Source organism: Anastrepha obliqua, chromosome 2, assembly GCF_027943255.1.
Source record: "Anastrepha obliqua isolate idAnaObli1 chromosome 2, idAnaObli1_1.0, whole genome shotgun sequence".
Taxonomy (NCBI): domain Eukaryota; kingdom Metazoa; phylum Arthropoda; class Insecta; order Diptera; family Tephritidae; genus Anastrepha; species Anastrepha obliqua.
The window spans coordinates 36,144,788-36,160,037 of NC_072893.1; the positions used below are offsets into that span (position 1 = coordinate 36,144,788).

At 40.8% G+C, this 15,250-nt stretch overlaps 1 protein-coding gene across 2 annotated transcripts in view; it reads right to left on the reverse strand.

Annotated features, from left to right (window-relative positions):
• Positions 1–1,006: 1,006 nt before the first annotated feature.
• Positions 1,007–15,250, reverse strand: part of LOC129239012 (uncharacterized) — a 162,127-nt gene continuing 147,883 nt past the window's right edge. Inside the window, exons 5-12 of one of the 2 annotated variants that reach the window (XM_054874273.1) lie at positions 13,692–14,510; positions 13,449–13,628; positions 12,986–13,366; positions 12,473–12,905; positions 5,247–5,348; positions 4,927–5,085; positions 1,300–1,367; positions 1,007–1,215 (exon numbers count right to left, since the gene is read on the reverse strand). In XM_054874273.1, coding sequence (XP_054730248.1) covers positions 1,100–1,215; positions 1,300–1,367; positions 4,927–5,085; positions 5,247–5,348; positions 12,473–12,905; positions 12,986–13,366; positions 13,449–13,628; positions 13,692–14,510 — 2,258 coding nt within the window. In that variant the 3' untranslated portion in view covers positions 1,007–1,099. Of the gene's footprint in view, positions 1,216–1,299; positions 1,368–4,926; positions 5,086–5,246; positions 5,349–6,352; positions 6,989–12,472; positions 12,906–12,985; positions 13,367–13,448; positions 13,629–13,691; positions 14,511–15,250 lie in introns of those variants that run through there. The other variant, XM_054874274.1, reaches the window with a different exon arrangement.

Genomic DNA, 15,250 nt, shown 5'->3' on the forward strand with positions numbered 1-15,250 from the left:
TGTCTATTTTCGTTTTGCAAATAAGCACATATTTAAAAATGTATGTATATTTGTAAGTATAGCGCTTTATAATTAATGTGTAAGTTGCCGGAAATGGCACACTAATTAACAAATAAATATATATTTTTTCTTTATTATAAAAAATCTATTTTGCTAACAACTAAATGCAAGTGGGTGTAGATGTGTTCGAAGCTTGACTGTATGTAAATAAATAATAATTTCAGATGTGGTTGTATTTTTTATATTTTTAAGTTCTTTTTTTTGTAATTACTTGTAGTTGGGCACTGAAGTTCTCCTTTTTCGAGTATGAGTACTATGAATAAATCGATGTAGCCTAAAAAGATGAATATTAAGCTCTACCAAGTTGCTCATAATTTGTGGAAAATAAAATTAGAAATACGATCGCTACATAAAATGGAAGCAAATAGTTCAGAAAAAATTTATATGAATAGAAGAGCATAAAATTGAAATGTGGAAGTACGGAAAAATTTGCTATTGTTGCTGCTGCGATTTCTGTTTCTCTTTGTGCACAATTTAAAACTAATTAAACTTGAACTAAATTAAAACAAAAACAAAAGTAAAAAACTAGCTATAAATAAGAAAAAAATCTACGCCAGTGCAGTTTTGCTATTTGAACTGCAATACGTTTCGCCATTCAGAGAGAGAGTGCGCTTGTATTGTACCGTTTGACGAAGCCTTAAGGGGTAACCTATTGACTGCTCATTTTGATTTACACACATATTTATTAATTAATACAACAAAAAAATAAAAAATAAAAAAATCAGCGCAAATTTTCTTTAGCAATTATGATTCTTCTCATTTTGCTCTCAAATTCTTACTTAGTTTAAATTGCACTCAACAAAACGGAATATTAACAATATAGGTATTTGTTATTGTTAACTCGTCATCATTTTTATGTATGTATGTATGTATGTATGTATGTATATAATTAAAATAACGCTCTTCGTTGCCCATTATACACATGTATGTTAGTGTGTAAGTATGTACTACACTTCTGTTTTGTTTCTGCTTCTTGCTTCTTTGTAGCCACTTATTTGCTGGTTTATTGCTCCACATTTATGGTGATCACCATGGTTGGTCAATAATGTCCGCCGCTGTGTCTGTGATGCTCTCGTCTACCAGCCGATTGATCTCGATATTCGCCATTGCGTGAGCTGCTCTTGTGATGATGGTGGTGATGACGTTTCTTTTCGCCTATAAATTACAAAAAAAGAAAATAAAGTTATGTCTTGAATATTAAAACAAAAAAAAAAGCAAAAAAATTCCAAGTGTTGTTACCTTTTAGACACACATCGGAGACAACCATTTCAGAGTTCTCGCGCATGCCATAGTTCTCACGGCCGATGCTGAAAGGAAGGAATGTGAGCATTAAAAACTGTATAATTTTGTATGAGATGCAAGTTGATTGGTTGATTGGTTGAATGGAAGCAATTGATTGAATGATTCTACACACACAAAGCTCAAAAGCGCCCATTTTAGGTTCAATCGAAGATATTCCTCATTAATAATTCACAATTTTTAAGCCAGCAGCGCTGCGTACTGATTGTAAAGGGTTTTCCTATAAGTGGTGTTATTTCGATATTCAAAGAAAAATGCTATTTTTTAATATAAATGATCGGATGTTTATTTCATTATAAAGAGGAAGGTATGCCGTTAATAGTGGAAAATAACATCAAGCAAAAGACCAGCGCAACCACCCTTACAGGACAATATCCTTTTCATGAAATTTTCCATAACCGAATTGCAAAATGGCTGCCCTATGTCCTCGATAGCCTCACGAATTCCATCTTTGATGTCTTGAATCGACCCTGGGCTGTTGGCGTAGACCTTTTCTTTCACGTGGCCCCAAAGAAAAAAGGCACAAGGTGTTAAATCACAAGATATCGCTGGCCAATTTTGATCACTTCTTCGAGAGAAAACCCGGTCCGGGAACTTTTTCGCGTAAAAGATCAATTTTTTCGTTGCTTGTGTGGCACGTAGCGCCGTCTTGTTGAAAATAAACGTTGTCCAGATCAATACCACTCGATTTCGGCCATAAAAAATCGTGAATCATCTCTCGATAGCCCTTTATATATTTAAATAACACCTGTTATTGGAACGCCCTTTATGTTTACGTAAGAACAAAGGAACTTACTTGCGAAAAATCATTAAAAACTTACATTTCTTAAATGAGCCGCGAAAAATAATGAAGTTTTAAGTTATTAAAAATTACTACAGCAAATTTGGAGCCAGCACCCACAACGCTAAGAGCCTTTATTCTGCTATAGGGGTTAAATGGTAGACCTAGCTTTTCTGCATGTGTGACGATCGTCCAATGAACGGTAAGCATAGCTACGAGGTTGGAAATTAAATGGCGTGGAGTCCCCAGTACTTTATGCGTACTGCGTCTGATTGTACTGATTGTCCTGATTGTACCTGTCGAAGGGTTTTCGAAATAGCACATGAAGAAGTGGAACTTCATCTATCCTACGCTTTTCCGGCAAATAACTTGTGCAATTCCCCTGTAACAGTCAAAATGATGCCGATGTCTGGATAGGAGCTCTCTGCGACTAATTCAGTCGATGGCAAGCTCATCAGAAACTTGATTTCCCTCTATGTTCGTTTGTCCTGGAACCCTGCTCAGAGAAACAGTAGCTGTAAACCCAAGAGATTTGAACTCCTCCTTGCAGGAGTTGACCAGTTTAGATCTGTACCATGGCGTCATTAGTGTCTTAATCGCTGTTTGACTATCGGACATTTTAGTATTTCCTTGGCTCTCACGTTCCAAAAGTATTCTGTATGTTTGCAAGATCGCAAAGACTTTTGCCTGAAAAACACTAGCAGTATTCGACAGTTTAAAGCGAATAGATAACTTGTCTGATTTCGGAAAACCCCCAGGTCTGACGCCCGATTCTATCTTGGAACCGTCAGTGAAGACAGAGGTACCAGCACCCGTACAGATTTCTCCTCATTTCAATCCTGCCTACTTGGACAGATTGCCCTGACACGACCCTTAAACTCCAGTTTGCGGAAAGAGAGATCTGTATGACGACGACGAAAAATGCGGGTTTAAGTGCCTGAAAATGCCACCATGTCCCTTGAGAGATTGCCTCCAGAGACGAACTTCCTTTAACCTGATTGCAATTTGTGCTAGCCCTAATAAGTATTTGTACCTTTCAAGTTATGCCATCAGATTTGCCTGTTAGTTTGTATGCCATTTATCTGTTTTATTTTCTAATCTTTTTAGCACATCAGATTTAACTTATACGCTTCTTTAGAAATCATTGAAGTAAATAAAATGGCTAAACTAGGCGACCCTCAAAGTAAAAAGATTTTCAGCCTTGCACCACCCCGAAAAGCAATAAAGGGTGCTAAGCATGTAGAATATGGAGTTGTTCTAATCATAGGGAGATTCATGTCGGCTCTCAGTGAGTTAGTCCAATTAATGATTTAGTTAAGTGAAATGAAGGAAAGTTCTGAATTGCATGTGCACGAAGAGGCATTTCTGCTTTATGTCGTTTCAAAAAGTCATAATTTAATGGCAAAAATCTAAAATTGTGAGGTGGAATTTCTGGGTGCTATACTCGGCTCTAAATGAATGTTTACGACTATGGTTATAGATAATATATAATACATAGGACTGGTAGGACCCTTGCCCTTTTGCAGCGCGAGGGTCAGCTACCAAGAAATCCTCTTTGCTCAACTTGCAAAAGTGGTCATGTTTGGGTTGCCACGATATAACAGGCTGCACTAGAGATACACTCACGCACGTTCTGTTTATGGATATATATTTTAGTGTTAATGTGCCAACTGGCTGGGGATAATGGACGCAAGCCGTAGTTCCATCTTAATATAGAAGCTACGATTATCACATGAGGGATATTGATCTTCACTACATTTGAAAACTAGAGAAATCCAGCATCAAATTATTATTATCGTAGACGATTCAAAAATGGACATTAAAACAGTTTTTTCCACCTTCTCTCAGCAAGTCTCATTTAGAGAAGCTTACAGACTTTAAGCCGAGTCTAGTAAATATGATAGGCCTCGTTCTTTCAAAAATCGCTTTCTTTGTAAATATGCAAACTGCGATTAAGGACTTAAATCATTAACGACCACCTCGAGATGAGTTCAGAAGATCTTTAAAAGCTGAGCACAAGAGAAACCCTGGAGCACCTTCTATGCTACAGTCCGGCTCTCTCGAAAACTAAACTAATATATGTTAGCTGGGGGATCTCAGTTTTGAAAAATTTGAATCAATGTCTGAACTGGAGCTTCAGTTACTCCTAAAAAATTCGCATGCAGTACGCACACATTGAGTGATGTATTTTTTCGCTAAGAAAAGGACTCTGATCTTGCATCGCTATGGACCGAAAAGGTCTCTACGTGGCTTCGGCCAGCCAGTATGTATAATCTAAGCTAACCTTACAACCTCTTCGACAACAGCTCATTATCAGTACCAGCGTAGTGGGTCTAAGAATATGGGTGAGATCGAGTCTAAGCATGCCAATTCCGCTGGATTTTATGTTTTCACAGCTGGATTAACCTGTATAGTGAACGCGAGACCAGCAGTCGATTAATGAACAGCACGGAACTTATTGGAGCACCAAAGCTTGCCTCTTGCCAAAGGACAAGGTACTGGAGCTCTTGGAAGTTCGAAAACTGTGCCTAGTATTAGTGGAAAGGCATAATACATAGATTCCCCAGAAATTCCTTATAGTTTTGCAAAATATGGGGAAACTACTTGAGAGGTCCTTACTACATATTAAAGTGGATTTCTGTGGACAAGGAATGAGTCCATTTAACATAGGAGCCAATAGCTCAAAATATTTATAAAAAAATTTCAGAGGCGCTCATAGTTTGACAAACGAGTTAAGGCACTCTTTCTTTCCATTACACATATAATCTGAAGCATCCCACACTTACCGATCGAGATTCTCTCTGGAACGCTGCATGTTTTCACGCAAATTGTCACGAGAATGCATCGTGCTCGGTGCATCGAGTGTATCCTTGCGGCGTAAAGCATGTTGTGTGCTACTCTTCGAAGCAGATTCATGTAGATTCTCCCAAGCTTGACGATAGTAACTACAAAGGATTGGAAAAAATTCAAAAGTCATTACTCAATTCAGTTAGTATCCTTGGAGGCCTAAAGAGTGTAAGATGCAGAAATTTCTTGAAAAATGCATCAGCAGACTTAATATTCATAGGTAGGCTTAATATTCATACAAGCAAACAAAAAAACTTACCGATTTAAACCGTTACGCGAGCCCGAAGTGGAGCTATCGAAGGAGGCCACTGTATTGCAGTCGGGTGAGGCGCGATGCCGATAGTGTTGAGTGGTGCGATTTCTGTTTGTAAAAACACAAAAAAACGAAAAACCAGAGAGAGAAGAGAGAGAGAGAGAGAGAGAGAAAGGAGGAATTAGTGAGATATGTTTTAAAAGCTCAGAACTAACGCACAAATACATATACAAATAAACACACACAATTAATACAGGACGTGCTGACCAAATTTCAAACAAAAACCATTTCTAAGTTAGACACAAAAGTGAAAGAAAGAGTACAAAAATATTATAAATAAAATGCACGTATATATGTATGTATGTATATATATAGAGAGAAAATACAGAATAAGTAAGAATGCAACATTTATGAATAATGCGAATTGTGACTGTTGGGTGGGTGGGGGGTGGTGGGTGTGGGTGTGACTGACAAATGTTCAGAAGCCAATGCCCTTGGGGAATAGTGTTTGGTTGGTGAATTCTCGAACCACTTTCCGCTTTTCGTGTTCCTTCGCAAGTGACTTACACGTACATACACACATACACATACATGAAAAATTGCAGTTAGGATACAAATACGTGCGATTATCAATTCAAAAGTTCTAATTTTTTTGTAGTGATTTTTTTGTTTGTGGTTTATTATTTTATATTAATTTTTTTTCTATTGCATGGATGAGTGGGTGACTGGAATAAATGTTGCTATGGTTGGATTAATTGCTGATGGTTTGGATGGATAGTTGTACGGTTGGATGGTTGTTTGGTTGCGTGCACAGACAAACCAGCAAGGCGGCAGCATTGCATTTGCTTAATACGATTTTTTTTTAAATTTTTTAATTTTTTAATTTTGTTTTTAATTTTAATATTTCCCCACTTGCATGAGTATTGTTCCTTAGTGAATCAACGATACATATTGTATGGTGTATGTAAGTAAATGTTGAAGTACATAAGTGGCTTACATGTCTGTTGTTCTCGGGTTAGATTTAACGGTTGCTTCTTATTCTCTTGTTTTTTTTTTTGTTTTCTGTTTGTTCGGTAAAAATATGGCCTTTGTGTTGTACTTAAAAATTCGTTTCGTTACTTTTTTATATTTTCATACAAAAAATGGAGTATTTTAGTTTTTTGATTTTTTTTGTTTAGTCTTTGGCACGTTAACTCGATTTCTCGCTAATCGATTTCTTATTGTAAATATGTATATATAATTTTAATTAGTTTTCAAACTCGTTGTTTTCTTTCATTCATCTTCATTGCATTCTCCCCTTCTCTTCTCACTTTTACGCATATTTCTCGCTATCATTGCCATCCGTTGCCGCTTTACTTTTTATTGCTGGCTTCTTCATCTTCTTGTCCATCCTTTCTTGTGTTGGACAATTACTAAAGTAACCCGCACGTGCCGTATAGCCTCGTCCGTAGGTGCTAAGCTCACGTCGTCCCAACTTCTGATCGTCAAATGGTAGCGCTAATACACTGTACCACAACGAGGGTGGTCCTCCGTAGCGTGTCGATGAACTGATACTACTGTGCTGGTCATAGAGACGTGCGGGACTGATGTAGCTGGCGCGCGAAATGTGCGCTCGATGTGTTGAGGCGCTGCTATATTGAGTGGTAGAGGTTCGAATGGTGGTGGTGGGTGGAGGGAATGGTAGTCGTGACCTGTGGACATGGTTGACACAATAACAATTTGCATTGTGCCGCCTGCTGTTCGAGGTGCTAAATGAATGACAATAATATACAACAACAACAAAACGAGATTACAAATGCATGAATGCGAATTTTGTCGATTAGGTTTTTCCGAGATAGTGGAATATTCAATTTGAATGGTGTTTTTCGAAATTTTGCGTTTTGGAAATGTCAAAATTAGTGTTGTTACACATCAATACTTAAGGTTATGAAAAATGGAGAACAAATTAGATTGCGTTAGAAAACTATGATTTATATAACTCAAAGTGTATGATACAGGAATTTAAAAATATGTAAGTTAGGGAAAGTTTATAGTAAAATAATGGGTAGGTACTATTGGACAAAAAATTAATTGGCAAACTTTGAAGGAAATGAGCGAACAAATGATTTCGAACAAATGATTACTTTGAAACCACTGAAAATGCTAAGCTACTGGGGTAATTGTACAGGTTCAAGACTATAGAAGTTCCTATGGTTTAATAGTGGTAGTGGAAAATGCATAATAAAATAAAAGGGTTTATGTATTGCTTTGGCAAAAACAAAAAAAAAACACATTAAAAAATATATATATATATTATATATAAATGAATATATGAAAATCTGTGAAGGAAATTAAATTTATTTATGAATAAAACATAAAACAAAATGCATTAATTAACACTATTGGGAGTCACAATCCAGCTATCCAAAGAACTCTTGGAGTAATTCTCGATAGTAAACTCCTCTGGAAATCGCTAGTTGAAACAAAGACATCCAAAGCACTGGCAGTTTTCTGGCAGTGCAAAGGTGTCTTTGTGTGTTCTTTCTCCTAGCAAGGTCCTATGGATCTACACGGATCTGATAAGACCTATTATCACCTATGCATTCGTGGTCTGGATGAGTAGACTCTCTCTAGTGGGAGTCAGGAGGACCTTACCGAGACTACAACGCACTGTGGCCATCTGTTGCACCGGAGCTTTTCCGACTACCTCAGGCCCGGCATTAGATACTGTGGTATACCACCACTTGATGCTTTCATTCAAGGAGGAGCCTTGAAGGCCCTCTGCAAGCTGAAACCCAATGCGAACTGGTACGGTCCCTGCCCGGCATTGGGAAAAAGAGTTGGCAAGGACTTCGATCCAACGATCTTCGCCATGCCCCTTGACTCCATGCCATCAAGAGTCGTACTTGAAAAGAGAGTAGTGCTGCCAGATACGCTCAGTTGTGGTCAAACTCTGAAAATGAGCCCGGCAAACACTGTTTTCGCATTTTCGCGGATGGCTCCAGGACCGTTCAAGGTTCCGGCTCTGGGGTCTACGTGGAATCCAGCGGGACAAAACTGCAGTTTGCTCCTGGAATGCATGCATATGTGTTTCAAGCGGAGATGTATGCTGTTCAAGATGCGATGAAATTTGTTGTGAAAAAAAGATAGAGAAGCTGGTCTATATGTGTTGGCAGCGACATCCAAGTAGCGCTCATAGCCTCAGACAGCTCCCCAACCACATCAGGTGTTGTCGAGTCCTGTAAATCCAGGCTGAACTATGTCGGTAGACATAATATCGTGGGTATCGTGGGTAACGGGATCTTTGACTCCTTAGCGAAGATGGGCTCTGGGCCAAAGAAGTTGGCCACTCCCTTCTGCAGCCATCAAAGCCACGGTTAGCAAATGGCTTCCTACAACTCACAGCGAGCTTGGAAGGCCGAGAGAGGCTGCAGATGGATTAAACTGATGTTACCTGTCATGTCCGATCGATTGTTGCAAATCCTCCTGTCATTAAGCAGAAGGGACTGCAGACAGCTGGTTCGACTGATGACGGGCCACTTTTTGTGGGCGAAGCTCATGGAAAAGGTAGTCATCTCAGACAGTGTGCTCTGGCCAACGTGTGAAGAGGAGAATGAGACGGCGGACCACTTTCTGTGCGTCTGCCCCGCCTTCGCTCGAATCAGGTTTGAGGTCTTTGGCACTGATGTGTTAAGAAGCGACCACCTTGGCTCCTTGGCACCACACGATCTACTCAGATTTCTTCGGAGATCGGGTAGATTTAAAGAAAATTAAAAGGGAATCCGAGTGCAGTATTGGGAACTCCTGAAAACGTTCAGCTACTCAATTAATTTTAGAGACGTTTGGGACTAGCTTTCATTTTTCATTTTTCTAAAGGAATAGAATATACATATATAAGCTTGATGATTTTATGGAAAACATAAGCTAGTCTAAGACGGTTCATTCTGATATCACCGAGAGTAAAACGGAAAGCCTAAACTCCTCAAACCTCTCAAACAACACATATTCCTTAACGTATAACAACAGTTCATTGACATTTTTCTGCGTTATACAGTTTTGAAAAATAGACTTCTTCTTCCTCTTGATTGGCGCGATTGGAGGACTTCCTCTTCCTCTGCTACCACCAGCTGGTACCGCATCGAATATTTTCAAAGTCTGTGCTTTTGTATCCATTCCGCCGACATGACCCAGCCAACGTAGCCGCTAGATATTTACTCTCTGGGCTATATCTACGTCGTCATAAAGCTCAGACAGCTCATTGTGCCATTGCCTAAGATACTCGCCATTGCCAAGGTGTAAAGGCCCAAAAATCTTCCGCAGAATCTTTCTCTCAAACACTCCAAGTGACGCCTCTTCGGATGTTTCCTTTCTCCAAGCTTCTGAGCCATACGATAGGTCGGCCATGATGAAAGCCTTATAAATAAGAGTTCTTAGGCGTATGATATTGAGGTCTTCAAGGTCTATGAGCAATACGAAGGGATCTTTCTCCTATTTCCTCAGTTGGGCGCTATTTGGATGTTTCCCAGATGGAACAAGAAAATATCTTATGAATTCCTTCATGTCATGGAGTTCACTACAACATTAAGGTGTTTGGGGGTAACCATAAGCCTTAGTGCGGTTTCCCAGGCTCTCTAACTGATAAAAGCTTTATACTGGCAGCATTTTGCCTTCTTTATATGCCGTAATGAGATTTGCGTTCATTGCTAGTTTTTTGTGGAATATAAAAGACTATTTTCTCCTGTAATTTAACTGTAGCTATGAGATCTTTTAAGCTTCAAAAATTAAATTTGTAATACGGCCTATACTGTTAATATGACATTTCTAATGGCCATATAGAGTTGAGTTAATTCCTTTCTAAAAGTAACTTTCGAGCTTTAACACAACAACAACGGCATAGCAATTTCGGCATTTAAATGCGTTTCTTAACTGTCTTCTTCTGTCAATCCCTCCTTCTTCGATAGCTAAAAGTCGTAGATGATGCTGATCGTATCCGAGGCTTAGTTGATGTTGCGTTGGCGCAGAAATTTTGAGAAAAACGCAAACATCCCTATTTTACCACTAACCGTCTTCTGAGGCTTGAAACGGCACCGTTGACCAACAAGGGTTTCATTCGCCGCCATTTCCATTTGACCAAAAGAGGAAAGCTATTTCGCATACGCTTCCAACTGCTGTGTTCGTTCTCTGAACTAAAGCTAGCGTGGCCAATGGGCTCAGCAGTATGATCACAGAGTTTATGCTGTCCTCTCTGTCTCTCTTCAGCTACAACTTAGACTACTCCACACTGCTGCCTTGCTCTCGCCTTCATGGCTAGTTGCATTGCCCAGGAAGTGCCGCGCTACGTCTGTAAACTCTTCTAGGAGGCAGCGAGTCGGATTTAAACCTCAACTATGGTTAAGCTTAACTGCAATTAAGGGGCCTTACGCCTGCCCCAGTATATACTATTTCCAATGCAACAGAGAATATTTCTTGCCAAGAAGTGCCACTTTAGACTAAGCAGGCAGTTGAGGAGTAAAGTCCTCTCTCGAAGAACAAAACGAACACTCTACAAGGCTCTCATCATGCCTGCCCTAATGTATGGCGCAGAAGCTTGGACGATGACAGTATCCGATGAGGCGTCCCTTGGAGTGTTTGAGAGAAATATTTTTTGACCTTTGGAGCTTGGCGACGGCGGGTCTAGTAGGCGATGGAATAATTAGCTGTATGAGTTTTATGACGCTATAGTAATAGTGATGCGAAGGGATACAAATACTTCGGCTCTGAAAGTATTCGATTTGACACCAGCTGGTGGTAGCAAAGGAAGAGAAATACCTCCTCAGCGTTGGAAAGTTCAGGTAGAGAAAGGCTGGGCTTCACTTGGTGTATCCAATTGGTGTCGTTTAGCGCTAGAAAGAAACATAATTGGCGCTCTTTGTTAAACTCGGCCAAAATTGTTTTAACGGTTATAGAAGAAGAAGAATAACTCTTACTAACTGCCAGAAGGAACACTGCCAACTAAACTTTGATCTTTGTAATACCAGCCTTGGTGAAAGAAGCAATGCAAATTCCAAGGGTTGGCTGTTGACGAAAGGCCAAAGGGTATTCTTTGGACTATCCATCCCACATTCATATATGTATTCTATTTAACTGAGCATGTAATATGAGTCGTTGGCTCCTTGACTTTTGGAAACCAATTGACCTCCTGTAGTGTACAAGGTGCCTCATTGGTGAAATTCCTATTTTTTTCTATATTCTGCAGCGTCTGGTGTTCTCAGCTCTTCCATTGGAATAACTTTTAAGTAGCGGCTTTAGAGTAATACTTTACGCTTAGCGTAATGGTACAGCTTTGGTCCAGGAGACGGGACTTGGGGGTCCAGATTAAAACTGAATCTTAAATGAAATACAGCGGAATAAATAAAGAAAGCTTTTGGTACACAAATTTTTTAAATAATATTTAATGGTGACCTCTCTAAGATATTGTGTGTGACCGTACCCGACGGAGTTGGTGCGTGACTACCACTCGAAAGTGCACAGGTTCGAGTCCCGTGCATGTGACCTATGATAGAGCAAGTTTTTTCAAAGAACGGTCGCCCCTCGCCAGGCAATGACAAACCTCCGAGTGTATTTCTGCCATGAAAAAGCGCCTCATAAAAACCCATCTGCCATTCGAAGCCCACTTAAAACTGCCACAAATATCAGAAGGGGCTAGGCCAAACACCCAAAAAGGGGTGTCAGCGCCAATTATAGATACATACATTATAATTATCAGATATACGAAAAAATATTCTATTCTTAAAGACTGGTACCTGGTATTTAGATTCGTATTTGACCTGACTGAGTGCTTAAAGGCGGCTGTGTTGCAATAAATTCAGAGCGATTTTTCTGAAGTTTGAACCGTTGGGACAGTCAACACTAATTAGCAACAGAGCCATTGAACTCGAATAAAGTAAAGAGTATACGAGTCCATTTCATAATCCATATGAATAAATTCGTTTCTAAAATGACTCATTCAGTCTTTCCCACTGCTTATTAAATACATTTCTTCGAAAATTTCAATCATTTTTACTTTAAATGTAAAAGTCACTAAAGTGCAATAAAATCTATTTTAGTAATTAATATTTATTAGTATTTACATATAAACAAGAGCGTTCGCAGGTGATCTGCAATCAAGCATCGCCTCTCACCGCAAAGGCTCTCGCATTCATAAATGATTTATAGAAACTAATAAACGAATTAATAACTAAAGAAAACAACGAATAAAAGACAGTCCCACTCACCTTCTCACTAAAATGATGATTGTCGTGATGACCGCCGCCAGAAAAACGAAACCACCGAATGCGCCCAAGGCGACAATGGCGCCCAAATTGAGTTTAGCCTCCTTCGTTTCCTTGCGATCGGCGTTGTCCACAGAGAATGGAATATTAACATTTGGCGACTGATTGTGTCGAATATTGACGCTGTCTGCAATTTCATTATCCTGTGGGTGCGCATTAAGTATAATATTCTGCGTGTTACGGGTCGTTGTTTCCACAGGGCTATAAGGACGTGTACGCGCTGTTGTGCTGGTCGTGGTCGAAGTGGTGGGCGAATAATAAGCCGGTGTGGTGCTGGTACGTTTGGGCACGGATACTGGACGGAGTGGGCGACGTGGTGGGAACTCTTCGCGCACAGTGCCGGGCACAATATAGGTGACCTCCTCGTCAGAATCGACTATTGTAAAAAAGGAAGGGGGAAAAAAGATAAGAGCTTAAGCAAAGATGAATCATCAAAAAAACTATGACGTTACTTACCGCCGCCAAGAACATCCAGTTGTAGTGTTGTACTTGTCGATTGTGTAGTGCTGGTGGTGGGTTTGTAAGATGGTTGCCTTGAAGTTGATGTAAGGCGTGGTCTATAAGACGTAGTCGATGGTGTTGTTGGTGATGGAGTAGGCGGTTGTGTAGGTGCCGGTGTTGTCGGTTGCGTTGGCGCCGGCGTGGAGGGTTCGAGACGAATGCAACGTGGTAGCGCGCTACTCCACTGACCCGTAGCCAAGCAGGTGAGCACGTGAGGACCTTCGAGCCGATAACCAGGTGGGCAGGAGATTTCGGCCCTTGAACCGTAGTAAGTGCCATTCGGTGCAGATATAAGAGTGTTGTAGTAATTGCCAGGTAGCGTATCGCATTCAACGACTGAGCAGATGACAGTGATGAGATTTTAAATATTAGCTTTGTGGTAAGAAGAATGAGTTGGGTTTTAAGAAACAACACTTACTTTCACAACGTGGCGGTGGGCCGTTCCAACGTTCATCAAAGTCACAGGTGAGCACTGCACGCCCAATCATTTCAAAGCCCTTGGCGCATGCATACTTGACCACGCTAAGATAGCCGACAGTGCCGTTTATAAGGTCATAGGAGCCATGCGGTATCGAGGCGGGTAGTCCGCATTCGATATCTGTAGAAAAAAAGCAAGCGATGTACTTAAATACCTTCACAGCTTCAACTTGCATTTACTTACATTTACAAACAGGTGGAAATTCATTGTAGAAACCAGTCTCCAGGCATGTACGTGTCGCCGGACCTACAAGCAAATGATTGGCATCACAAGAGTAGTTGATTTGAGCGCCCACTTCGAAACCGTTCAGCGCCACCATAGTCGAGTTTGGCGGCTGCTCTGGCCGACCGCATGTCTTTGGCTGATGCTGGCATATGAAGTTCAATAATGTATTGCAGTTTGTGTCACTCCACAGCCAACCCTTCGAGCCATCGAAACGCGCACAATCCTCATCGCCACCTGGATGATTCCAGAAAGACACCGCCACCTCGTCACCATTCACCCACTTCCACGTGTTGCGATCTGCGCCATCGCGCACTGCACCCATCCAATATTGTGAGCTAATGTCGGTACGATGACGACGCCACAGTTCCCAACTGATGAAGCCCTGCAGCGCTGGATTACTTTCGCTGATGAGTGTGCCACCGCGTGAGCGACAGAATGAGAGTGCATCGAGGAAGTTCAATGGCTGGCGATTATAGAAAATGTAACATTTGCCGTTGTAGGAAGCCAGCGCCCCTGGTGGTTGATCGCGGAAGGTGGGACAACGTTCAATGGGCAATGCTTGATCGGTGTAAACGAAAGCCTCACAAATAGACAATTGGTTGGGCGTATTTGTTTCCAAGTGCACAGAGACAAACGCACCGGGCATGGGTGGGTTACAGGGCAGAAATAGTGGTTGACCCTCTTCGAGTAGACCTGTGAAACGGTTGCAAATCGGATTGGTGCCGAGATCGGGACGGTTGTTACCGACACGCACAACAATGGTAGCGGGTTTGCTGCCTACAAGAAAAAAAGTAAAAGGTTAATAGATATAAAAATCCACCTAAAAAGCGTAGTGTGAAATATGGAGGAATGCTGGCTTTACATTTTGTTACAGTTCAATGAACCAGCGATCTAACTTCAAACAGCAAAGTGGCAGCATTGCTTTTTGGGGTTCGCACTTAGTGGGTTCAACTAAATTTCAGCTGCGCTTCCAGCGCTTGGCTTGGGCTTTCGGGTTACAAAAAAAAAAAACAAATAATAATAATAATAACAACAAAAAAATCACCATAAGCAATAGCAGTGGTTAGCAATGGCTACACAGCCGCAGCTATGTCGCTTAGTGAAAGTAATCATAAATTGTATAGAGCAACCAAAGACACCGGCAGTTGTGGCCGCGGCAGTCACAACAACAGCATCAACACACATGCACAGGCACTTCTCTTACCACAATCCGAACAAACAAGTATGACTCACATGAATTGAAAGCTAACAGCACAGCCAGTGCAGACGACAATCGAGCAGACGACAGACGACAGCCAACAGTCAACAGTTGTGATAAAGCCTACGCCGCCCGACTTGAAGAAAATCGAATTTTTTCTTAGTGCGCTGGCGAAACAATACAAAAGGTACAAAATGACAGCCAACAACAATGCCGTTCACGTGAATTGGATTTAGTGGCGTTGGCAGCATTTCATAGGTAAACAAAAATCACATAACATTAACTTTCTGGACGCGCTGGCTGGTTGGCTGGCTGGTTG